This window comes from Leucoraja erinacea, chromosome 39, assembly GCF_028641065.1.
Source record: "Leucoraja erinacea ecotype New England chromosome 39, Leri_hhj_1, whole genome shotgun sequence".
Lineage (NCBI taxonomy): Eukaryota > Metazoa > Chordata > Chondrichthyes > Rajiformes > Rajidae > Leucoraja > Leucoraja erinaceus.
The window spans coordinates 5,455,903-5,479,650 of record NC_073415.1 but is presented as its reverse complement, the minus strand read 5'-3'; the positions used below and the strand labels follow the sequence as shown (position 1 = coordinate 5,479,650).

General features: G+C 45.3%; 2 protein-coding genes across 3 annotated transcripts in view; one reads left to right on the top strand and one right to left on the bottom strand.

The window, feature by feature from the left end:
* LOC129714452 (cdc42-interacting protein 4-like) overlaps nt 1–20,553 on the bottom strand; it is a 95,286-nt gene extending 74,733 nt beyond the window's left edge. Inside the window, exon 1 of one of the 2 annotated variants that reach the window (XM_055664055.1) lies at nt 20,270–20,553. In XM_055664055.1, the coding sequence (XP_055520030.1) occupies nt 20,270–20,293 (24 nt within the window). In that variant the 5' untranslated portion in view covers nt 20,294–20,553. The remainder of the gene's footprint in view (nt 1–20,269) is intronic. The other variant, XM_055664054.1, reaches the window with a different exon arrangement.
* LOC129714453 (protein GPR108-like) overlaps nt 1–23,748 on the top strand; it is a 112,063-nt gene that overhangs the window by 33,317 nt on the left and 54,998 nt on the right. The window lies entirely within an intron of this gene.

Here is a 23,748-nt window from a genome sequence, read left to right as displayed (position 1 = left end):
GGCAGGTGATCCACTAGCATCTGCCTCCACTAGAACCCACTCAGATTTCCCACTCCCAAACTTTCTCCCACAAAAGCCCACCTCTGACAAGCAAGGCTGAACTGATGGGTGAAGATGCTGGCAGCAATTTCATGTGATTCCAGTCCTATCTCACTTCCACATTCAAGTAGGAAGCACTCAGCCCATGCTTAGTATACCTCTGCTGACACTGGTTCCCTCAACATCCTCATCCTCCTCAACCTGAGCGCAGCCTTCGATACAGTGAACCATAACATCCTGCTCACCAGACTCAAAGACCTCAGCACTGCACTCAGCTGGCTCCGTTCCTACCTTTCCAACAGATCCCACTTCATCTCTCTCCACAACCACACCTCTGCTACAGCCACAGTCACTCAAGGCGTTCCCCAAGGCTCCGTACTCGGCTCTCTTCACCTCTGCCTATCCTTAGCCCCACGTCCCCCTCCCTTTTCATCTGTGCATTAATTGCCTCATATTGTGTTTTGAATTGTATTCTGTCTTTACTTTGTGTACTAGTCATGTCTCTACTATTTATTTAATTCCCCTTACATGTTTTTCCTCTACCTGCTAAATTTTTTTGTACGGTGTCCTTGAGACTCTTGAAAGGCGCCCATAAATAAAATGTATTATTATTATTATTATTATTAGTATCAGCTGAGATCATCCAAATGACCTTTGGCACATACATGGATAAAATAGGTTGAGAGGGATGTGGCTAAAGGTTGGCAGGTGGGACGAGTGTTGAGAAGGCATCTTGGTTGGCATGGGCAAGTTGGGCCGAAGGGCTTGTTCCTGTGCTGTATGGCTATGAGCCAACTGGCTAAGCCTTAATTACTAAGACTGTGTGGACACTGTGGCAAATAGAATCATAGAGTGTGGAAACAGGCCCTTTGGCCCAACTTGCGCACACAGGCCAACATGCCCCAGCTACTCTAATGCCACATTTGGTCCATATCCCTCCAAACCTGTCCTATCCATGTACCTGTCTAACTGTTTCGTAAATGTTGGGATAGTCCCAGCCTCAACTACTCCTCTGGCAGCTTGTTCCATACACACACTACCCTCTGTGTGAAAAAGTTACCCCTCAGATTCCTATTATCTGCCTGCACAGCAAGGAAGGACAGTAAATGGACCTTACGTCCAATATCAGCTGCACACTACTTTGCAGCTTCATGTGACATTGAGGATTCAGTTCTTGGCTGAGTGGCCGCCTCCTGTTCTCACCATGGGGCAAAACTTTCAAAAACCGATTAACATGGTATAAAATGCAGGAAGTGCCTTTATACCCGATGGAGAGATAGCGAGATCTGAGGATAACCACAGGCGTTTACTGAGACGATCATTAATCATGATTCTAAAGATAAATAACACACAGGTTGTATTGAGGACACAGACAAGGTGAACAGTGTTATTGCAAGCCAGAGCAGGCATGAACACCCAAAGTTCAATTCACAATGAATCTTTGATATGTTCATTCCACGTGTACAAACTAGCTGTTTGACCAGTAACCCCGAAACCTGGACTAGTAATCCTGATGTTAAATTCCAGGGTTCAATACCCATATCAGCTGAATGGGAATTTTAATTCAGGGAAATAAATGATCTGAAAGAAATGAAAGTCAGTATAGCAATGAAAAAAATTGGACCAGTAAAATTCACTTGAGTTACAAAAGTCTGTTAGGAAAGGAAATCTGCTGTCCTTACTTGGTATGACCTACCTGTGGCTCCAGACACACAAAAATGTGGTTTATCTTAATTGTTCTCTTAAATTGGTACCATGAGACTCCCAACTTAAGAAGAATAAAGTCTAGGCAACATTTGGAAATTGACAACATCAAGTGATGCTGGAAGATCACCAACTCGGTGAATGACTCTCTTTGGTCTACCCAAACTTTGTTTGCCTGGCCCGCTGAGATACTCCGACACTTTGTGTCTATCTTGGGGAATGTTGCCGAATGGTCCATTCCAGACTGCAAGACTGCACTGAGGGATGCATTGAAGGTTGGTGCAGCCAACATCAAGTTGCTGCGGGGGAGGACCACAGTCTAGGGTCATTCTGTTGCTTGACATTGAGGGGCTGAGATCCAAGGGGCTACCCCTCTTTCAAGATGAGAAATATGACCCCAGGGGGGGCCACATGAGTGGCAAGGGTGTTTTGTTTAAAGATACTGTACGTTCAAACACTACTGAGCATAACATTATTTAATGCATAGACACTGATGTGTGAAGAGGCTTATATATATATTATAGACACAAATATATATATATGTAAAGGTTATTTTGGGGGGGGGGAAAAGGGTGACAACTTGTGAAGGAATTGAAACATTAAAGGTGGCTAAATCAACAATATGTAGGAAAGAACTGCAGATGCTGGTTTAAGATGAAGATAGGCACAAAAAGCTGGAGTAACTCAGTGGGACAGGCGGCATCTCTGGAGAGAAGGAATGGGCGATGTTTCGGGTCATGACCTTTTAGCCTAAAGAAGGGTCTCGACCCAAATCATCAACCATTCCTTCTCTCTAGAGATGCCGCCTGTCCCGCTGAGTTACTCCAGCTTTTTGTGTCTGAGATGGTGTTAAATGCCAGACTAAGCGAGATAATATCACAGGACAGATGAATCGCTCAAAGGGCAATTTCATGATTTTCTTTTGGTAATTTAACTTAAGCTAAAATGGTAGTTTTGTAATGCAAAGTGCCTGGTTGAGAAGTGAATGTAATATAAATAATCCTTTTCTGTCTGAAGTTTAACTGCATCAGGCAAGAGGTTGAGACACAAGTTGTGTGCCAGTTGACCTAAATAAGTCTGTGTGATGAGTTAACCAGTCCCAGCAAACTAGGAATGAATACAAAGCTTTTCTCCAGCGTTCCCAGTTGAAATTGTCCAGCGTGTACTGCTGGAGAGAATCCAAGTCTGAACGTTATGCAAGCAGAGAACTGGATATGTAGGAAGGAACTGATGCTGGTTTAAACCAAAGATAGACACAAAGTGCTAGAGTAACTCAGTGGGTCAGGCAGCATTAGGATGGGTGACGTTTTGAGTCGGAACCCTTCTTCAGACTGGAGGTGAATGTCAGATAACCAGAATTCGTTGAAATAGCCCTGTATAACCCCTGAACCGACTTCCAAAGGCGCATCACTGCCAATTCATTTCACCACGACACTGAAGTAGCAGCTTCGGGAAATAAGGCTCGAACCAAGTTCAAAATGCAGAAACAAAGAACTGCAAATCCTTGTTTATACCAAAGATAAAGATTTGGGTCCCAAGACAAAACGTCATCGATCCTTTTTCTCCAGAGTTGCTGCCTGACCTGCTGAGTTACTCCAGCACTTCATGTCTATCTTTGAACCAATTTCATCTTGATCCAAGACTTGAATAAGACTGAAATAGGGTCCCGACTCAAAATGTCACCTATCCATTCCCTCCATAGATGTGTAGGAAGGAACTGCAGATGCTGGTTTAAACCAAAGATATACACAAAAAGCTGGAGTAACCTAGCATCTCCCTTGACACCAGGCTGGAGTAACAGGCAGCATCTCTGGAGAGATGGAATGGGTGACGTTTCGGGTCGAGATCCTTCTGCAAACTGAGAGTCATGGGAGGGGGTAGACTAGAGATGTGGAAGGGTACAAGGGGAATGTAAAGTGTGAAAAGGACAGATCAAAGCAGACGATGATCAAGGAAATGTAGAATAGTTCATTGTTGGCTGATGGGGAGGTGATAATGAGGCCTATGTCAGGGCTGCCAACATTGAATGAGAGTTGGGAGTGAGAAATTGCGAGAGACCAAGCCCAAGGGAGCATAGCAACCGGGGGGAGGGGGGTGGGGGGGAGAGGGTGTGGGAGGAGGGTGTCCCCCCTCCCATTGGTACAGAACTTTTGCATTTTTCAGCTTGAAATTGTGCAATATGGTGCATATTGTAGCGAGTCTTTTAACTATACTTGAATGCAATATATACGCTTTAAATTGGATTAGCTATGAATAAGGTTAGACTAAATTACATTCCTAATTACATTCCACAGTAGAGCCCAGGCTCTGATCAACAGGTGCAGCACATGAATGATCTTAGTGTTTTCATGTTTGGAAATCAGGTTATAATCAAACACTTGGCCCATGTTGACCAATCTGGGTCTCACTGCACACCTGGTACTACTCCTGGCCCTGACTCCAGTTGCATACCTTCTCTCATTCCTGTCCCTGAGTCCAGCCTTACCTGGCCCCCTATTCTACCCTGATCATAGCTGCTTACCTGCTTAGGTTCCCAGTGCTGAACACTCCCATTGTCCCAGCTTTGACTGCACACCTAGTACTATTCCAGACCTTGACTGGATGCACACTTGGCCTTGCTCCTAGCTCCTCTGCACTGACAATATATCTGGCCCACACATAAAGCCCCATATCTGACCCCCTGGACTTAACCTTTTACGTTCAAGTCCACAGGTGCTTATCTAATGCGATAATCTTTTCTGGGGCACTTCACAGACCAAATTATGTATAACAAAATTTGCTACATCCATTGGCTTCCTTGTTATCTAACATGCTAGTTGCTTTGTCAAAGAAGTCATCAATTGGTTGAACACAATTTCTCATCCATAAAATTATATTCACTCCGCTGTATATATTCTGTCACCATTTCTTTCATTTTCGTAACAAACTGTCCTGAAGTCATCTTCACCCCCAATATTTTCAGTATTTTGCGGTCTTCCTCTCAGCTGGGACTTTTCCGAAATGCAAAGTCCAATAACTATATTTAAGCAATATTATTCTATTAAATGTGATCTGGAGAATACATAATTCCGACAGAGCGTGAGAAATTTGTGATCAGCGTGAGAATTTGTTCAAATGCGTGATTCTCATGCTCAAAGCGTGAGTTGGCAGCCCTGCCTATGTTGTGAAATTAGTCAGAGAACTACTAGTGCTAGAACTAGCCGTTCCCAGATGGGTTTCAGTGTCCTCCTGATTAATTTTACTGTTTGTATGCCTCCTTGTCACCTTCCCTCAGCCAACAATGAACCCTGCACAAATGCGCCTGACTCCCCGAGTTCCTCCCACACTGAAATCCACCATCAGAGGATCGGGCATATTGGCAACCCAACCAAGCTGATGCTTTAACTACATGGTGACATAGTATTGACAGTCTGAGTCAGTGACAAGTCAAGAATATGTGTGTTATGATTGTGTTTATAATTTGTTTGGTTGTTTTGTTGTTTGTCTTTTGCACAAAAGTCCGCGAGCATTGCCACTTTCATTTCACTGCACATCTCATATGTGTATGTGACAAATAAACTTGACTTGACTTGACTTGACCAGTTCACTGCATTTCATCAATACTTTACAAGACAGGTTCCAGGAATGTGCGGGTTAGTGTACGATGAGCGTTTGACAGCACTGGGCCTGTACTCGCTGGAGTTTAGAAGGTTGAGGGGGGACCTCATTGAAACTTACAGAATAATCTTCTTATCGAGTCCACTCACAAGACTAGAAGTTGTTCAGCCAGAGCCAAAGATATTAGAGGATCTAGTAGACTAAAGATCTAGTATCTTTGGCCAGAGCTGAACACATTTCTCGGCATCTGCATACAATGGTGTCTGTCTTGTTGCTTCTTGTGCATGGTGGTGGAAAGACTGGTGGAAACAGGGCCGCGACGTGAACCTTGACCTCGACACAATAATGAAAGGCACAGATAGAGTGGATGTGGAGAGGATGTTTCCACTGGTGGGAGAGTCTAGGACAGAGGAACGTAGCCTCAGAATTAAATGCCGCTCTTTTAGAAAGGAGATGAGGAGGAAGTTCTTTAGTCAGAGGGTAGTTCATCTGTGGAAGTCATTGCCACAGAGGGCTGTGGAGGCCAAGTCAGTGGATATTTTAAGGCTTGAATTCAGAAATTCTGGAATAGAACTGGTGTCAAGGGTTCTGGGGAGAAGGCAGGAAAATGGGACTGGGAGGCAGAGATCAGCCATGATTGAATGGCGGAGTAGACTCGATGGGCCGAATGGCTTAATTCTAATCCTATAATTTGTGAAGAACAAACAAGTTCCAAACACAACGGCGCAAGTGGTTTTCATAGCGACGAAGTGGTTGCTCCAAACAGCAAATCTGAGCCTGTGAGCTCTCGTTGGGAAATGCATATTAAGACCTCAGTAAATCAGACAAAGTCCAACTCAAGTGCCAAAAGCAGGGCAGGGAATCAAAAGGGGAATAGAATACAGCGCAACCACAAAGCACAGTGACAGCACTGAGTCAGAACTGTGCTCTAAATTAGGACAAGTGCCTCATCGGCAAGGGCACCATCCCACAGTGGTGCAGTTAAAGATACAGTACAGAAACAAGCCCATCGGCCCACCGAGCCTGCATCGACCAGCAATCCACACACACCAACACTACCTTACACGCACTAGGGACAATGTTTACATTTACACCAAGCCAATTAACCTACAAATCAGTAGGTCTTTGGAGTGCGAGAGGAAACCGAAGATCTCGGGGAAAACCCACGCTGGTCACGGGAAGAACGTGCAAACTCCGTACAGACAGCAGCCCTAGTCAGGACCGAACCCAGGTCTCTGGCGCTGTGAGGCAGTAGCTCTACCACTGCGCCACCTTGCTGCCCGAGTTCTACGCAAGAAACACAAGGCCAGTGTATGTAGCCTGTTCTCACTCTTTAACCCTTTGAGTCTCAATATCACGCAAGCCTTCAATAGGATCGAGAGGAGATTTGATTGCATGCATGGGCAGGTGGTGGTTTAAAATAAGTAGAGAGGGGAAAGATGATGCAATCACTCGATGGTGAAACACCAAGGCATTAAAATCTGGGGGAGGCGTGGGGGGAGGCGAAAGAGATTTTAAGAAAAGTTTAAAAAAAAAACTAAGCTGGATTGCCTGTGTGGTGGTGGTATTCGAGACAAATCAGGATCTTTTTTCAGGCTCTGGCAGTTCAGTTCTGAACCTCAAATAGACACAAAGTGCTGGAGTAACTCAGCGGGTCAGGCAACATCTCTGGAGAACACAGATAGATGGCGTTTCAGGTCGAGATTCTTCTTCAGACTTGATTCTCAACCTCATCTTCACAGTGAAAGTAAACCCAGCCTACGCATTATCTCTGCCACCCAAGTCGATATTGTGGTGAAGACAAATCGTGGCAGAAGGAACTGCAGTTTATGAGAGACAGAAAGTGCTGGAGTAACACAGCGGGTCAGGCAGCATCTCTGGAGAAAAGGAATAGGTGACATTTTGGATCGGAACACATCTTGGCAGAAAAGGAATAGCTATAAGTGTGCTGACCATTTATCCAGAGGTGCTGGCTGGCCTGCTGAGTTGCTCCAGCATTTTGTGTCTATCTTCAATCTTGTGGTGAATCTCCCCTGCAAGCTCTGTGGAGCAATTACATCAATCATGGCTGTGGGTTCACCTTCAATGCTCTGTTCCGTGTACATCGAACTGAACGAGAGGAGGAAGGGTGTTGCTTTAAAACCTCAATAGTCAAAGTCAAAGATAAACACAAAATGCTGGAGTAACTCAGCGGGCCAGGCAGCATCTCTGGAGAGAAGGAATGAGTGATATTTCGGGTTGAGACAGCTTCGTCAATCTGAGCCAAAAAGTCACCCATTCCTTCTCTCCAGAGATGCTGCCTGTCCCGCTGAGTTACTCCAGCATTTTGTGTCCACCTGCGGATGAAACCAGCACCTTCCTTCCTACACATACTCAAAAGTCAAGGCGGATTAGACTAGGTTTCAGCTGGTTTACCATTACAATAGACAAGCATATCCAGGAAATGCAGCTGGTTTACCATTCGGCCATCTTCGAGACTAGGGCTGCTTTCTGTACGGAGTTTGCACGTTCTTCCCGTGACCAGCGTGGGTTTTCTCCGAGATCTTCGGTTTCCTCTCGCACTCCAAAGACCTACAGATTTGTAGGTTAATTGGCTTGGTGTAAATGTAAAAATTGTCCTTAGTGCGTGTAAGGTAGTGTTGGTGTGTGTGGATTGTCAGCACCGCCATTCAATGTGATCATGGCTGATCATCCCCAATCAGTACCCCGTTCCTGCCTTCTTCCCACATCCCCTGACTCTGCTATTTTTAAAGAGCCCTATCTAGTTCTCTCTTGAAAACATGCAGAGAACCTGCCTCCTCCGCCCACTGAGGCAGAGAATTCCACAGACTCGCCACTCTCTGTGAGAAAAAGTGTTTCCTCATCTCCGTTCTAAATGGCTTACTCCTTATTCTTAACTTACAACCTTGCGGTGTCAGACTGTCGTGACGCTGATCACTTGCCACAGGAGCAGGTCTCAGGGACGGGCAGCCCTGACTGCTCAATGATCAACCATGCAGCTGTGACCACGTGACCTGCTCGGGCCATCTGCTGTGGTCGGATGCAAAGTTGAATCAGGAACTAGACTCTGGCAAGAACAGGAAGTTACAGAGTAGATGAGTACCACTGGAGAAATTCCTCATTGTACCTTGCACAGAAAGTACAGCACAGAAAGAAGCCATTCAGCCCCAAGTAGTTTCGTTTCGGTTTAGTTTGTTGTCACGTGTACCGAGGTACAGTGAAAAGCTTTTGTTGCGGGCGAACCAGGCAGCAGAAAGACAAGGTGGACAAAAGTGCTGGAGAAACTCAGCGGGTGCAGCAGCAGCTATGGAGCGAAGGAATAGGCAACGTTTTGCGCCGAAACCCTTCTTCAGACCCTGATCAGCCATGATCATATTGAATGGCGGTGCAGGCTCGAAGGGTCGAATGGCCTACTCCTGCACCTAATTTCTATGTTTCTATGTCTATGTCTCTATGAAACATTGCCTATTTATTTTGCTCCATAGATGCTCCTGCACCCGCTGAGTTTCTCCAGCACCTTTGTCTACCAAGGAACTGCAGACAAAGATACACACAAAATGCTGGAGTAAAATGTCTGGAGTAACACAGCGGGACAAACAGCACCTCTGGGGAGAATGAACCAATACTGCATGGAGTGTATTATTGGAAGGCATCTGACAATACACTAATCTGGAAGGTTTGGGACACAAAAATAAAACAAATACACATTATCAGTTAGTTTTACACACTTCACTGTCTAGCCAAAGAGGAAGAGAGAGTCGCTGGAGAGAGATTATCAGCTCATTAAAAGTAACAGTAACAACATCAAAGCAATATTGTCAGTCATGGCAATTGACTGTAAGCAGGGGAATGGGTTTGTACTCAGCAGGGATTCTCCCTGCAAATTGGGGCACTTACAACAATCATGCACCAATCTTAGCTCAATGTAATCCTCGCACCTCTGAAATTCAGCATACAGGTGAGATAGGCACAACATGCTGGAGTAACTTGGGTGGACAGGCAGCATCGCTGGAGAGAAGGAATGATGATAGACAACAGGTGCAGGAGTAGGCCATTCGGCCCGTCAAGCCAGCACCGCCATGCAATGTGATCATGGCTGATCATCCACAATCAGTACCCCGTTTTTGCCTTCTCCCTTGACTCCGCTATCTTTAAGTGCTCTATCTAACTCTCTCTTGAAAGCATCCAGAGAATTGGCCTCCACTGCCTTCTGAGGCAGATAATTCCACAGATTCACAACTCTCTGGGTAAAAAGGTTTTTCCTCATCTCTGTTCTAGCCTGCCCCTTATTCTTAAACTGTGGCCCCAGGTTCTGGTCTCCCCCAACATGTTTCCTGCCTATAGCGTGTCCAATCCCTTAATAATCTTATATGTTTCAATACGAACCCCTCTCATCCTTCTAAATTCCATTGTATACAAACCAAGTCGCTCCATTCTTTCAACATATGACAGTCCCGCCACCGCGGGAAATAACCTTGTGAACTTACGCTGCACTCCCTCAATAGCAAGAATGTCCTTCCTCAAATTTGGAGACCAAAACTGCACACAATCCTCCAGGTGTGGTCCCACTTGGGCCCTGTACAATTGCAGAAGGACCTCTTCCCTTTCCATATCTTGACTGGTTGAGATCTTGCAACATTTTTAATTTCTCTGTCAAGAAAGGGTGACCTTCTAAAAAAGTCAGAAGAAGGGTTTTGACCCGAAACGTCACCCATTCTTTCTCTCCAGAGATGCTGCCTGCTGAGTTACTCCAGCATTTTGTATCTATCTTCAGTGTAAACCAGCATCTGCAGTTCCTTTCGAGAATTAAACTGAGCTCATATAAAGAGTAAGTAAGTAAGTAAGTTTATTGGCCAAGTATTCACATACAAGGAATTTGCCTTGGTGCTCTGCCCACAAGTACCAACAAGAGTACAAGTGAGTTCCCTAGCTGTTCAGCCCTCAAAAGCCACCACCATAAACCCACCGCTTTTGGGTGGGATATTAATGGGTGTCTGCAAACAACTACCTGCACTTCAAAGGTACAGGACGGAAGTTTTCTCTTATGCAAAGAATCACAGAAATGTCACTAATATCCTAGACCTCTAGGCAAGTGAGATCAAACCATCGTGCAAATGTCACTTGCGATTGAACTGAATAACATGAAATATAGAACAGTGCAGCACAGGAACAGTGTCTGTGCCGAACATGATACTAAATTAAACTAATCTCCCATCTGCATGTGATCCATATCCCTCCATTCCCTGTATATCCATGAGTCTATCCAAAAGTCTCTTCAATGCCACTATCTGTCTCCCCCACTCTCCCATACCTTTTCCAGATGTATTCTTTATTCAGAATAATGTGTACCATAAACAAGAACAGTCCAAAAACAGCTCAGCAGCTAAACATTCTGTACATTCATTAGCATTATATTTGGAAGTGTTCACAAACCTATCATTATACCATGCAGGTAGACATAAATACTGGAGAAACTCAGCAGGTGTGGCAGCGTGTCTGGAGCGAAGAAAATAGGCAATGTTTCAGGCCCGAAACCTTTCTTCAGACTAATCCGCATCTGCAGTCCCTTCTTATACATTATACCATGCAGCCTTGCCAGTCATCTGGCTCCCCCACTCGTGCTGGCAGTGTGTTCCCCTCTTTCAATTCCCTCGCTAGCCCCAGTTCCATCAGATCAGAGCAGCTATGTACAGCGGGTCAGGCAGCATCCCTGGAGAAAAAGGAAAAAGGATGGATGATTCGGGTCGGGACCCTTCTTCAGACTGAACGTGGAGGGGGGGGGGGGGGGGGGGGGAAACTAGAGGTAGAGGACCCCATCGTTTAACCATCATCCATCCTTTTTCTCCAGAGATGCTGCCTAACCTGCTGAGTTACTCCAGCATTTCGGATCAATCTTTGGTATAAACCAGCATCTGTAGTTCCTTCCTGCACATTCAGAGCTGCTATGCGTCTACCATGGGAAAACAGTAAGCGTTTAAAAAAAAACATTCACGCCCTACATATTATCTCTTCTCCCCTCTCCCATAGGGCAGAGGGTACAAAAGCTTGAAAGAATGTACCACCCGAATCAAGAACAGATTCTCCCTGCTGTTGCCAGACTTTCCAACTCACTTCTCATAAACTCATAGCCCTGTCCCACGGTACGAGTTCATTCCAAGAGCTCTCCCCGAGTTTGCCCTGATTCGAACTCGGAGATTTACAGTAATGGCCGCTCGTCGGTACTCGGGGATCTCGTGGACATTTTTCAACATGTTGAAAAATCTTCACGAGTCTTCCCGTGCTTACCTGCCATTAGCGAGTCTTCCCGAGTACCCGCTGTTAGCGTTATGAGCCGCTAAGAGACGTCCCCGAGCTCTGACGTACCCGCTACGTTAATTCTCCGTTCTTACCACGAGTTTGATTTTTTTTAAACTCGGGAGAGTTCTTGGAATGAACTCGTACCGGAGGACAGGGCTTTAAGATAGACACAAAATGCTGGAGTAAGTCAGAGAGAAGGAATGGGTGACATTTTGGGTCGAGATCCTTCTTCAGGCTAAGGGTGTATTCCCGATTTTCCTGATTGTAATCCTTGCACTGTTTTTTATATGTACTTACTCTATAGTTGTAACACAATATTCTGTACTGGTACACATATGTATGGGTTGATTGTACTCATGCATGATATGATATGCCTGGATAGCACTCAAAACAAAGATTTTCATTTTATCTCCGTACACGTGACAATAATAAATCAATACTGATACCTGCCTTTGCACTTCATCACGACACCTTTATCCAACTAAATTGAATAGCTGACACCGGATAAGGTGGTCAAGAAAGCTTTTGGCACATTGGCCTTCATCGGTCAGGGTACTGAGTAAAGAAGTTGGAACGCTATGTTACAACTGTAAAAGGAACTAGTTTCTGACGAGTCAAAAGAGCACTCAGAACAACAACAGGCTCCTCTCCCTACGTTGAACGGAGCGGTTCAGGAGATCCTTCACCCCTGCAGCCATTAGATTTTATAGTACGGACCGCTATGCTGTAGGGGGATGCGTTTTTGCTCTTTTAAAATAAAATTAATTATTTAATTTTTAAGTATTTATTGTTCTCAGGTATTGTCCATATTGTATTTTATGTCTGCGCTTGTTTTGAATGTGTGTGTTTGTTGGTTGAGGGCTTCTGGACATCTGAATTTCCCCGAAGGGATCAATAAAGTATTTATTTATTATTATTATTACTATTACTGATGCCACAGTCGTGAATATTTTATTCAGTTTTGATCACCCTAATTTGGGAAAGACGCTGTTATGGCGCAAAGAGTCCACAGAAGATGTATGAGGACGTTGCCAGGACGTTGTACGATAACGGACATTATTCATCCCCGGAGGGAAATTGATCTGCCAACAGTCACAACACACAAGGTACATGGAAACGTGAAATTTAAGTGAAAACAAACAGTAAAAGACAAGCGACTGTTGGCTGGATGACGTTTGCACAGTCTGTAAACCAGAACGAATGAACAAACAAACACAGGCAGAGGATTCTTAAACTAGAGTGCACCCCCACATCGGGTCCCCCTTTATTCTGCCACCGTCCCGCACTGCGGTCCCCACACACTGGGTCCCCATTATTCTTCTTCACGGCAGTCTGAGCTACAGGGAGAGGTTGGGCTGGCTATAAGTGTATTCTTTGGAGTGTAACAGCGGGCGGTGTGAGAGAGGGTCTGAGTTTGGCGATGTTGCGGAGATGAAAGAAGGAGGTTTTAACGACATGGCGGATGTGAGGCTCAAGGGAGAGGGTGGAATCAAAGATCACGCCAAGGTTGCGGGCCTGGGGAGATGGGGGGACAGTGGTGCCGTCGATGGTGAGAAACTATAACATTCAAAAGACATTTGGACAGGTAGTGTACATCGATAGGAAAGGTTTAGAGGGATATGGACAGAACGTGGTGGGCAGGTGGGACTAGTGTAGATGGGGCACCTTGTTCAGCATGGACAAGAAGGGCCGAAGGGCCTGTTCCATGCTGTATGACTCCCACCCAAAGTCAACTCAGGCTGTTGTTTAATTTCGTGCCCAGAAACTTTTTTTGTGAAAAATATGCATAGAAACATTCACAAGATATCTCACTGGATAGTAAAGAAATGAGGGATTAGGACATCAAAGTGGCCCCAAGGACAAAGATCAACATGATCTCATTCAATACCAGATAGGCACAAGGTGCCAAATGGCCGATCCCTGTTTCTGCTTTCCATGTTCTTATCCTCTCCATTCCAAGTTATTCCCAATATCTGTCAGCGAATTAACTTTTGATCTGCTTTGTTAGCAAATATACTCCCAGGGCCAATCTCATATTCTGCTCCTCCCAAACTAGCCGTCCAACCACAATCCCATCTTCCCCTCCCCACTAACCTCTTTCCCCCTGAAGTTGGCTGCCACTACAACTGCGCCTTGACTTTCACTGAAATAAAGGGGGGGATGCTGGAAACGCGCTCAGCAGGTTCGACACTATCTGCGGAACGAGTTAAGAGTCAAAGCTTCAGATCTGGAACCCTTCAGCAAAATCGAGAAGCGTTTCAAACTCAAGGTTCCAGATGCGAACATGAAGTGGTGCACTTTGAGAGTTTGAATGCAAGGGGAGAGCATAGAGTTCATGGCAAGACCTTTAATTAACAGCATTGAGGGCCTGTCCCACTTGGACAACCTAATCCACGAGTTTAGAAGACCTTAGATGTTGAAAAAAAAGTCAAGGTCTTGTTGACTTGCCGAAGTAAAAGACCTCCTACGCCTAAGTCTACAACCTCTTACAACCCTCGTCTTGTCTTTTTTTTTTTTTTTTTTTTCACACAGAGAGTGGTGAATCTCTGGAACTCTCTGCCACAGAGGGTAGTTGAGGCCATTGGCTATATTTAAGAAGTTAGATGTGGCCCTTGTGGCTAAGGGGATCAGGGGGTATGGAGAGAAGGCAGGTACGGGATACTGAGTTGGATGATCAGCCATGATCATATTGAATGGCGGTGCAGGCTCGAAGGGCCGAATGGCCTACTCCTGCACCTAATTTCTATGTTTCTATGTTTCTAACCCCCCTCGACCTCAGCCTTCCACACCTAAGACCAACTACGACTAGCTACGAGTGGAAAATGATCACATGATAAAATGATGTCATGTTTGCATTTTTTTTCGCGGGCCTGTTATCGACCTAAGACTATCATCACGACCTACCTACGACCTACCTCCGAGTAAATAATATCCATTTTTTCCTTGCCAACCTTTTTTTATTACTCGTGGACATTTTTTATCAGTCTGGAAAAAACGCCGCGACCTGCTTGAGGCCACAAGTACGCGGAGACCACTCACCAGCATGAGGAAGAGTTACGAAGACCTCCTAAGACCTCGTGGCGACCATTCTGCGAGTACGAGTCAAGGGCAAACTCGGTAGTGGTCGCCAATTAGGTCGTGAAAGTGGGACAGGGGCTATATAATGTCGGAAGGAACTGCAGTTGCTAGTTTGTACCGAAGATAGACAAAAAGTGTTGTAGCAATTTAGCTGGTCAGGCAGCATCTCTGGAGGAAAAGGATGGGTGACTTTTCGGCACTGGCTGGGTCTGAAGAAGGGCTTTCACCCGAAACATCACCCATCTTTTTTCTCCCGAAATGCTGCCTGACCTGCTGATTTATTCTAACACTTTGTGTCTATCTTCCCCTTGCAGCATTAATGTGCAGAGTGTAAGAAGCAACTGCAGATGCTGGTTTAAACCGAAGATAGACAAAATGCTGGAGTAACTCAGCGGGACAGGCAGCATCTCTGGAGAGAAGGAATGGGTGACGTTTCGGGTTGAGACCCTTCTTCAGTCACTTTAATATACAGAGTTTAGTTTAGTTTATTGTGAGAAGTATTGAGGTACAGTGAAAAGCTTTTCTGCAGCATTATTGCTCTTTCCACTGATGCTGTTCGATCAACCGAGTGAGGGATCTTGGAGTCCAGGTTCATAATCTACTAAAGGTGGCAGCACAAGTAGATCGGGAGGTAAAGGGAATGTATGATTTTAGCAGTCTGAAGAAGGGTTCCGACCCGAAACGTCACCCGTCCTATTCTCCAGAGATGCTGCCTGGCCTGCTGAGTTACTCCAGCACTTTGTGTCTATCTTCGGTATAAACCAGCATCTGCAGTTACTTCCTACACAGGCGTATGATATGCTTGCCTTCATTGCTTAGGAAATTGAGTATAAGAGTCAGGAAATAAGAATGAGACTTTGGTTGTGCCGAATTGTACGATACAGCGTGCATTTCTGGTCGCCCCATTACACAGGCGCTGCTTGAGTAGCTGAGTGTTCTAGTACTTTCAGATTTAATACACAGATGCCAACGTCTGCAGTGATTTTGATTTTCATTTGAACTCTAATGACCTGTCCAAGTGCCTGCTCAAGAGAGGCACAATATTGCAGACAGCATTTATCATTCAATCAGTATCATTAGAACAGATTAAGCAGTCATTATCATCTTGTTTACCATCGGGCCTTGCCGCTACATTACAAATCCACTCTACAGCTACTTCCCTGGATACAAAATGCTCTAAACACGATCATGAAATGCATGACCCAAATATAAAACATTTAAATATAACCAAAGGGAAAACAGGTGGGAATCACAATCAGGTCAATGCCAAACAAGCACATGGTAAATGTTCCTTTTGTGATGTCCAAGGAAACCAGATTTGCAAAACCTGACCTAGTATTTTGTTTAAAGTCAAGATAAGGAGAACCAAGGAACTGCAGATGCTGGTTTACACAAAAGGACAAAGTGCTGGAGGATCTCAGTGGGTCAGGCAGCATCTCAGGCGAATATGAATTTGTGATATTTTGGGTCTGGATCCTTGACATTTGGGGGGGGGGGGGGGGGGGGGGGGGGGGGGGGGGGGGGGGGAAGAGGCACAGGGATCTTGAACAAAATGCAAGAATCTTGAGCAAAGAGAAGAACTCAGTGGGTCCAAAACAGATCTCCAGTTGCTTAAGATAATAGTCTGCAGCTGATGTTTCTTAAGAAGACAGTCAGCTGCAATATACGGCTGAAGAAGGGTTCCAATCCAAGACATCACCGATCCATTCCCTCCACAGATGCAGCCTAACCCACTGAGTCACTCCAGCACTTTGTGTTCTACATACGATTTCAGCATTCAGATTCAGATTCAGATTCAATTTTAATTGTCATTGTCAGTGTACAGTACAGAGACAACGAAATGCATTTAGCATCTCCCTTGAAGAGCGACATAGCAAACGATTTGAATAAAAAAATAATAAGTTTCCGGGGGGGGGGGGGGGGTGGGGATTGGCAGTCACCGAGGTACGTTGTTGAGTAGAGTGACAGCCGCCGGAAAGAAGCTGTTCCTCGACCTGCTGGTTCGGCAACGGAGAGACCTGTAGCGCCTCCCGGATGGTAGGAGGGTAAACAGTCCATGGTTGGGGTGAGAGCAGTCCTTGGCGATGCTGAGCACCCTCCGCAGACAGCGCTTGCTTTGGACAGACTCAATGGAGGGGAGCGTGGAACCGGTGATGCGTTGGGCAATTTTCAGCATCTGCAGTTCCTCGTGTCGCCAATGGGCCTGTCACACTTGGTGATTTTTTAGGCAACTGCCGGGGACTGTCATGGTTGTAGCAGCGCCAACCTACGTCCTCCTGGCAACAACTTACGACAGCCCGTACGTCAGGAGAAGTCAAGCTACGCTCATTGGCGTCAAACCCACAATCGCCGAAGATTTTTCAACATGTCGAAAATTTAGCAGCGACCAGAAAGACGTTACGACTTTGTGCGACTGAGGAGACGACTCCCGGCGACCACCTGGGAACATGTGGCGACAAACTAGTCACCTGGAGTTGCCTAAAAAAATCGCCTAAGTGGGACAGGCCCATTACTCTATAAACAATCTCCACAGCTACTATCTGGCCTGGGACTAGCTTAGATGGGGCATCTTGATCAGCATAGACGAACTGGACCAAACGGCCTGTTTCTGTGTTGTACGACTCATGAGTATTTCCAACATTTAGTTTACTTCAGGGATCCAGCATCTGCATTTTTTCCATTTTCAATTAATTAAAGTGGGTGCAAGGTCATTGACCTGAAACATCAGCTCTGCTTCTCTCTAGATGCTGCCTGACCTGCTGAGTGATTCCAGCACTCCTTTTATATGTAAAAGGCCTTGACACTGAGAATTTCGAACAAAAGAAAAGTCATGAAAAAATACTCATGTACATGGTACAAAGACAACTCGGGAGAGAAACTTAATTGTGTAATTTCTCAAATAGGTGGTAAGAATGGGCAGAGGGAACAGACAGTTTCTGCCCAGGCAGCTGAACCCTTCTGTCACCAACTAGAACGTGGTGGTCCTGACATATAATTTGCTTCATTAGAGCCCTCAGACTATCTTTAATCGACTTGATCTTGCACTAAACATTATTCCCTTTATCCTGTGTCTGTTTACTGTGGATGACATGATTGTAATCATAAAGTCTTTCTGGTGATACTCAAAAAGCTGGAGATACCCAGCAGGACTGGCAGCATCTCTGGAGAGAGGGAATGGGTGACGTTTCGGGTCGAGACCTTTATTTCTGACTGGATAGCACACAAAAGCTTTTCACTTTACCTCTGTACACATGACAATAAACAAAACTGGATCGTTTTGTTTAGCGATTCAGCACGGAAACAGGTGCTTTGGCTCACTGAGTCTGCACTGACCAGCGATCGATCACCCCCGTACACTAACACTATCCTACACACGAAGGATAATTTATAATATTTACCAAAGCCAATTAACCTACAAACCCGTACGTCTTTGGAGTGTGGGAGGAAACCAGACCACGCAGGGAAAATGCACGCAATCAGAGGGAAAACGTGCAGACTCCGTACAGGCAGCACCTTTAGTCAGGATCGAAGCCAGGTCTCTGGCGCTGTCGGGCAGCAACTCTGCTGCCATGGATAGCTCTTAATGGTTACATTGAGGAACAAGTGGCCGCTTGTGGACAATGATTAATATTAAATCAATACTAGTATTTGTACATGTAGTGGTAAGTGAAATCTATCCTAGTAATCTCCAGGTCAAAGGCCAAACTAATTTTGACCTCAGAGAGGCACGGTGCTGGAGTAACTCAGCAGATCAGGGCGTCATCTCTGGGGAATGTGGATAGGTGACATGCCAGGACTCTTCTACAAACTCACAAAGTGTTGGAGTAACTCAGCCTGCAGAAGAGACACGACGCAAAACGTTACCTATCCATGTTCTCCAGACCAGCTGAGTTTCTCTGGCAATGTATGTTCACTAGCATCTATCTGCAGTTCCTTGCTTCCCCCAATTCTGCCCTTGTTCAGCACATCCTCCTCCCTCCAGAAGACTAAGGAGCAATAAAGACCACGTTCCCCAGTGAATAGACACAAAAAGCTGGAGTAACTCAACAGGTCAGGCTGCACCTCTGGAGAAAAGGGAGAGGTGACGTTTAAGTACCTATTCCTTCTCTCCAGAGATGCTGCCTGACCAGCTGAGTTACTCCAGCGTTTTGTGTCTATCTTCGGGGTAAACCAGCATCTGCCGTTCCTTCCTACACATCCCCTAGGGACAGGGTCTATTCGTTCATTGTCCAGTGGTGCATTCGAATAGACAGAAATAGGTGGGGGGCTGTAGATGCTGGTTTAAACCAAAGATAGACACAAAAAGCTGGAGTAACTCAGCGGGTCAGACAGCATATCTGGAGGAAATAAATAGGTTACGTTTTGAGACCCTTCTTCAGAAATTGGGTCGTTTTCTCGAGAAGGGAACCCGGAGCAACAGACGGAATAGGTAAGAATGCGAAAATCAAAATACTACATATGATAAATCAGCAACGTAGCACCTTAAAACTCGGTGCTACTCGAACAAAAGACCACAAAAAAAAATCCCACGGCTATCGCTCACACCACAAGGGGAAGCTCACCAAATGGCAAAAGATTCTCCAAGCAGGAACAGGGTGAGGAAGAGACTGGGCATTCTTTCAATGGGGCAACACAGTCGCGAAGGGCCGAGCGCCCAGCTCGCAGCAGTGATCCCGAGAGAATACGAAATGTATCCGGTTCGTCGCATGCATCCAACTAAATAAAAAAAATCTCAGACCCTATCACAACCAACACGAACCACAATAAATGGCTGGTTTGCTTTCGGGGGTCGAGTACAATCTCCAATTACCGCCCCTAAAAGTTCGAGCTCAAAGCTTTGTAGATTAAATCAAATTATAAAAATACACAGATACACTAAACAGGATTCTCCAAATCAAAAGCAGACAATCGTTGGAACGAAGGGGAACCTAAAGAAAGAAAACAACACCAGGAAAACGTCGACAAACCCCCCCCCCAAACCTTTCAAGTCAGAGCTTTGAATTTTGCCTTCGTTAATGCAGTTCAACAACAAAGGGTTAAAAGGGAATTCATTTCATATTTCCAGGAAGAATGGCTCTACTATTTGGGCGGGTTTTATTTCCAATGTTTGTTAAGAATTTAAAACAATACACATCACACACAAAAAAAATGCTAATGAAAAAAAGGGGAGAGAGAAACGCGAGCAGAAGGGTCGCAGTGAAGTGTCACGGAGTTAGAAAGCCGACCACTTCGCAGTTTTAAAAGGATGCAATTCTTAAAACCAAAACAAACAACAACAAAAAACCCTCTGTAATTTGTCCAGAGGGGGCCGAAATGCCTGCTTCTTCATACAGCAGATAGATCCACACAAGGAAGAGAGGCTGGAAAGGGGGGAGAATAAAGTTTTGGTGGGACATAAACTGGTCTGGACCATATTAAGTCGACAAGGTGAGAATTTAAACTTTCTTTGGGGAAATTTCCGTAGCTCGTTGAGCCGAGCTTCAAATGCACCAGGAAACTCGCCAGCAACAGACTGTGGACATGAGATTTCTTGGCGTTTTCAAGCAGTACTCACCCATAGCTCCGATCCCCACTCCATAGCGTTGCAACTTTCTGTAATCCGGGTTCGGGTACAGACCAGGACACAAACCGCACTGGCTCTTTGCTTTCCTGATTTTTCTCTCCCACCTTCTGCCTCTTTGTTATTTTCTCTCTCTCTTTCTCTGGGGAAAGAAATATTGCTGGTGGGAACTCCTCAGATGAATGAAGTTGCTAAGATTCCCCAAGCTGTAAACATTACCCCAGCCCTGGATAATTTCACTTCTGCCAATTTCCCTGCGCTGCGCAGCCTCGCGTCATCGACGCCAATTTCACCTTCAAGGCTCAACTGCGCCTCCCGCTGTTGACGGGAGGAACAGCGAGCGCTGCTGCCCTCCACTCGAAATGTGTCTGCAATGCAGCACTGGGCTATTGTCTGAAAGCAGATGCTTGGAATCAGGAATAAAGGCAGGAAATGCTGGAAATACTCAGCGGGTCACGCAGCTTCAGGTCCCGATGGGAGGTCACCGACTTGGAACATTAACCCTTGATTTGCTTTCTCAACGATTGTTGCCTGATGTATTGAGAATTTTTACAATATACAATATTTATTCATTGTCATTTCGACCTCGAATGAGGCTAAAACGAAACTCAGTCTGAAGAGGGTTTCGGGCCGAAACGTTGCCTATTTCCTTCGCTCCATAGATGCTGCTGCACCCGCTGAATTTCTCCAGCATTTTTGTGTACCCTCAAACGAAACTGTTTCTACAGCCATACAAACAGAAACAATTTCTACAAGACACACAAACAATTCAATTCACACAAACATCCATCACAGTGAATCTCCTCCTCACTGTGTTTAAGAAGAAACTGCAGATGCTGGGAAATCGAAGGTACACAAAAAAGCTGGAGAAACTCAGAGGGTGCAGCAGCATCTATGGAGCGAAGGAAATAGGCAACGTTTCGCCCGAAACGTTGCCTATTTCCTTCGCTCCATAGATGCTGCTGCATCCGCTGAGTTTCTCCAGCTTTTTTGTGTACCTCCTCCTCACTGTGATGGAAGGCAAAGTCTTTTCTCTCCCCTGTGTTCCATTTTTTCTCCCGATGGTAAAGCTCCAGGCGGGCGATGGTAAGTCCCACGGCGGTGTACGGCCCCGCTCCAGGTCTTAATGTCTCAATGTTGGAGTTGGTCTTTGTAGAGAATATTTGCACGTTTTTGCAATAGGTGTGCACAGTTGACTGGGCATCACTAATAAAGCTTACACGCGTTGTAAAACGACAAAGTGCTGGAGGAACTCAGTAATCCAGGCAAATATTGTGGAGGGAAAGGGACAGACAATGTTTCAGAAAAGGACACAAAGGTGCTGGAGTAACTCAGCATCTCTGGAGAAGGTGGCATTACACGTTGGGACCCTTAGAGTCATAGATTGATACAGTGTAGAAACAGGCCCTTCAGCCCAACTCGCCCACACCAACCAATAATGTCCCACTTGCCTGTGCTTGGTCCACAACCGTCCAAACCTGTCCTATCCATGTACCTGTCCAACTGTTTCTTAAACGATGGGATAGTTCCAGCCTCAACTATCTGCTCTGGCAGCTTACTGGTTCCATACACCCACCACCCTCTGTGTGAAAAAGTTACCTCTCGGATCCCTATTAAATCTTTCCCCCTTCACCTTGAACCTCTGTCCTCTGGTCCTCGATTTCCCAACTCTGTGTAAAAGACTCTGTGCATCTACCCGATCTATTCCTCTCATGATTTTGTATACTCTATAAGATTGCCCCTTGTCCTCCTACGCTCCATGGAATAGAAACCGCATACTCAACCTCTCTCTATAGCTCACACCCTCTAGTCCTGGCAACATCCTCGTAAATCTTTTCTGTACCCTTTCAAGCTTGACAATATCTTCCCTAAAACATGGTGCCCAGAACTGAACACAATATTCTAAATGCAGTCTCACCAACATCTTATGCAACTGCAACAAGACCTCCCAACTTTAGACCCAGGACATCACTTGTCATATGGAGGAATGTACCTCCAGATTCAGGAACAGTTTCTTTCCCACTGTTATCAGGCAACTGAACCATCCTCTCATCAACTAGAGAGGGGTCCAGGCCTACCATCTACCTCATTGGAGACCCTCAGACTATCTTTAATCGGACTTCACTGGACTTTATCTTGCATTAAACATTATTCCCTTTAACCTGTATCTGTACACTGTGGACGGCTTGATTGTAATCAAGTATAGTCTCTCCACTGACTGGATAGCACGCAACAAAAAAGTTTTTCACTGTACCTCAGCACTTGTGATAATAAACTAAACTAAACATTACCCCTCGTGTGTTGGGAGTGAGTGTGGAAGAGGGATGACACGGAACTAGCGTGAATAGGTGATCAATGATCAGCATTGTCTTGGTGGGCTGAAGAGTAGTTTCCATGCTGTGTCTTTCAATCACTGAATCAAAAACCTATCAACCTGCACATGTATATATATATATACACACACACATGTATAAAAACAAACAAACAAACAATAATAGTGAAAAACGATAAAACCACTTTCCTCCAAGTCTGAAGAAGGGTCTCAACCCGAAACGTCACCTATTCCTTTTTTCCAAAGATGGTGCCTGACCCGCTGAGTATAAATATATATATATATATATACACACACACAAAAGTATAAAAGCAAAGAATATTGTGTGTGTGTGTGTGTGTGTGTGTGTGTGTGTGTGTGTGTGTGTGTGTGTGTGTGTGTGTGTGTGTGTGTGTGTGTGTGTGTGTGTGTGTGTGTGTGGTGTGTGTGTGTGTGTGTGTGTGTGTGTGTGTGTGTGTGTGTGTGTGTGTGTGTGTGTGTGTGTGTGTGTGTGTGCGAGTGTGTGTTGTATGTGTATATCTATGTTTACATATTTTACTTCTCTTGTGCTCCTGCAAGTAAGAATTGCATTATTTAATTGTTCTGTTTGGGACATATGACAATAAAACACTCTTGACTACCAGGCTTCCCGTGGGGCTATGGGTGAGTGGTGCAATATTGCGTGGGGGACCAGGCCTCCCGTGTGACAGGGCCACTTGGTCTATTTACACCTAAAATTCTGCATGGCAATAGAAAAAAAAAAGACTGTGCACAAAGTCATGACAATAATACAAATCTCCCTACGTTTAAATCTAAATCATTACTATACATGATGACACCGTGTGAATTCCTTCAATTTAGCAAAACCGTGGTCATGATCTTTACCATCTGTAAACTCCAATGGGGACCCGTGTGGAAGTCAGCTGGGTTAGAAGATTTAAACTTAAAGGCATAACTTTAACGTGATAGGGGTAAAGGAGATGTGCGGGGCAAGTTTTTTTTAACATAAAGAGTAGTGGGTGCCTGGGACACATCGCCAGGGGTGGTGGTGGAAGCAGATACGATAGTGATGTTTAAGAGGCGTTAGCATGGGCACATGGATATGCGAGGAATGGATGGATATGGATCACATGCTGGCAGATGAGGTCAGTTTATCCTGGCA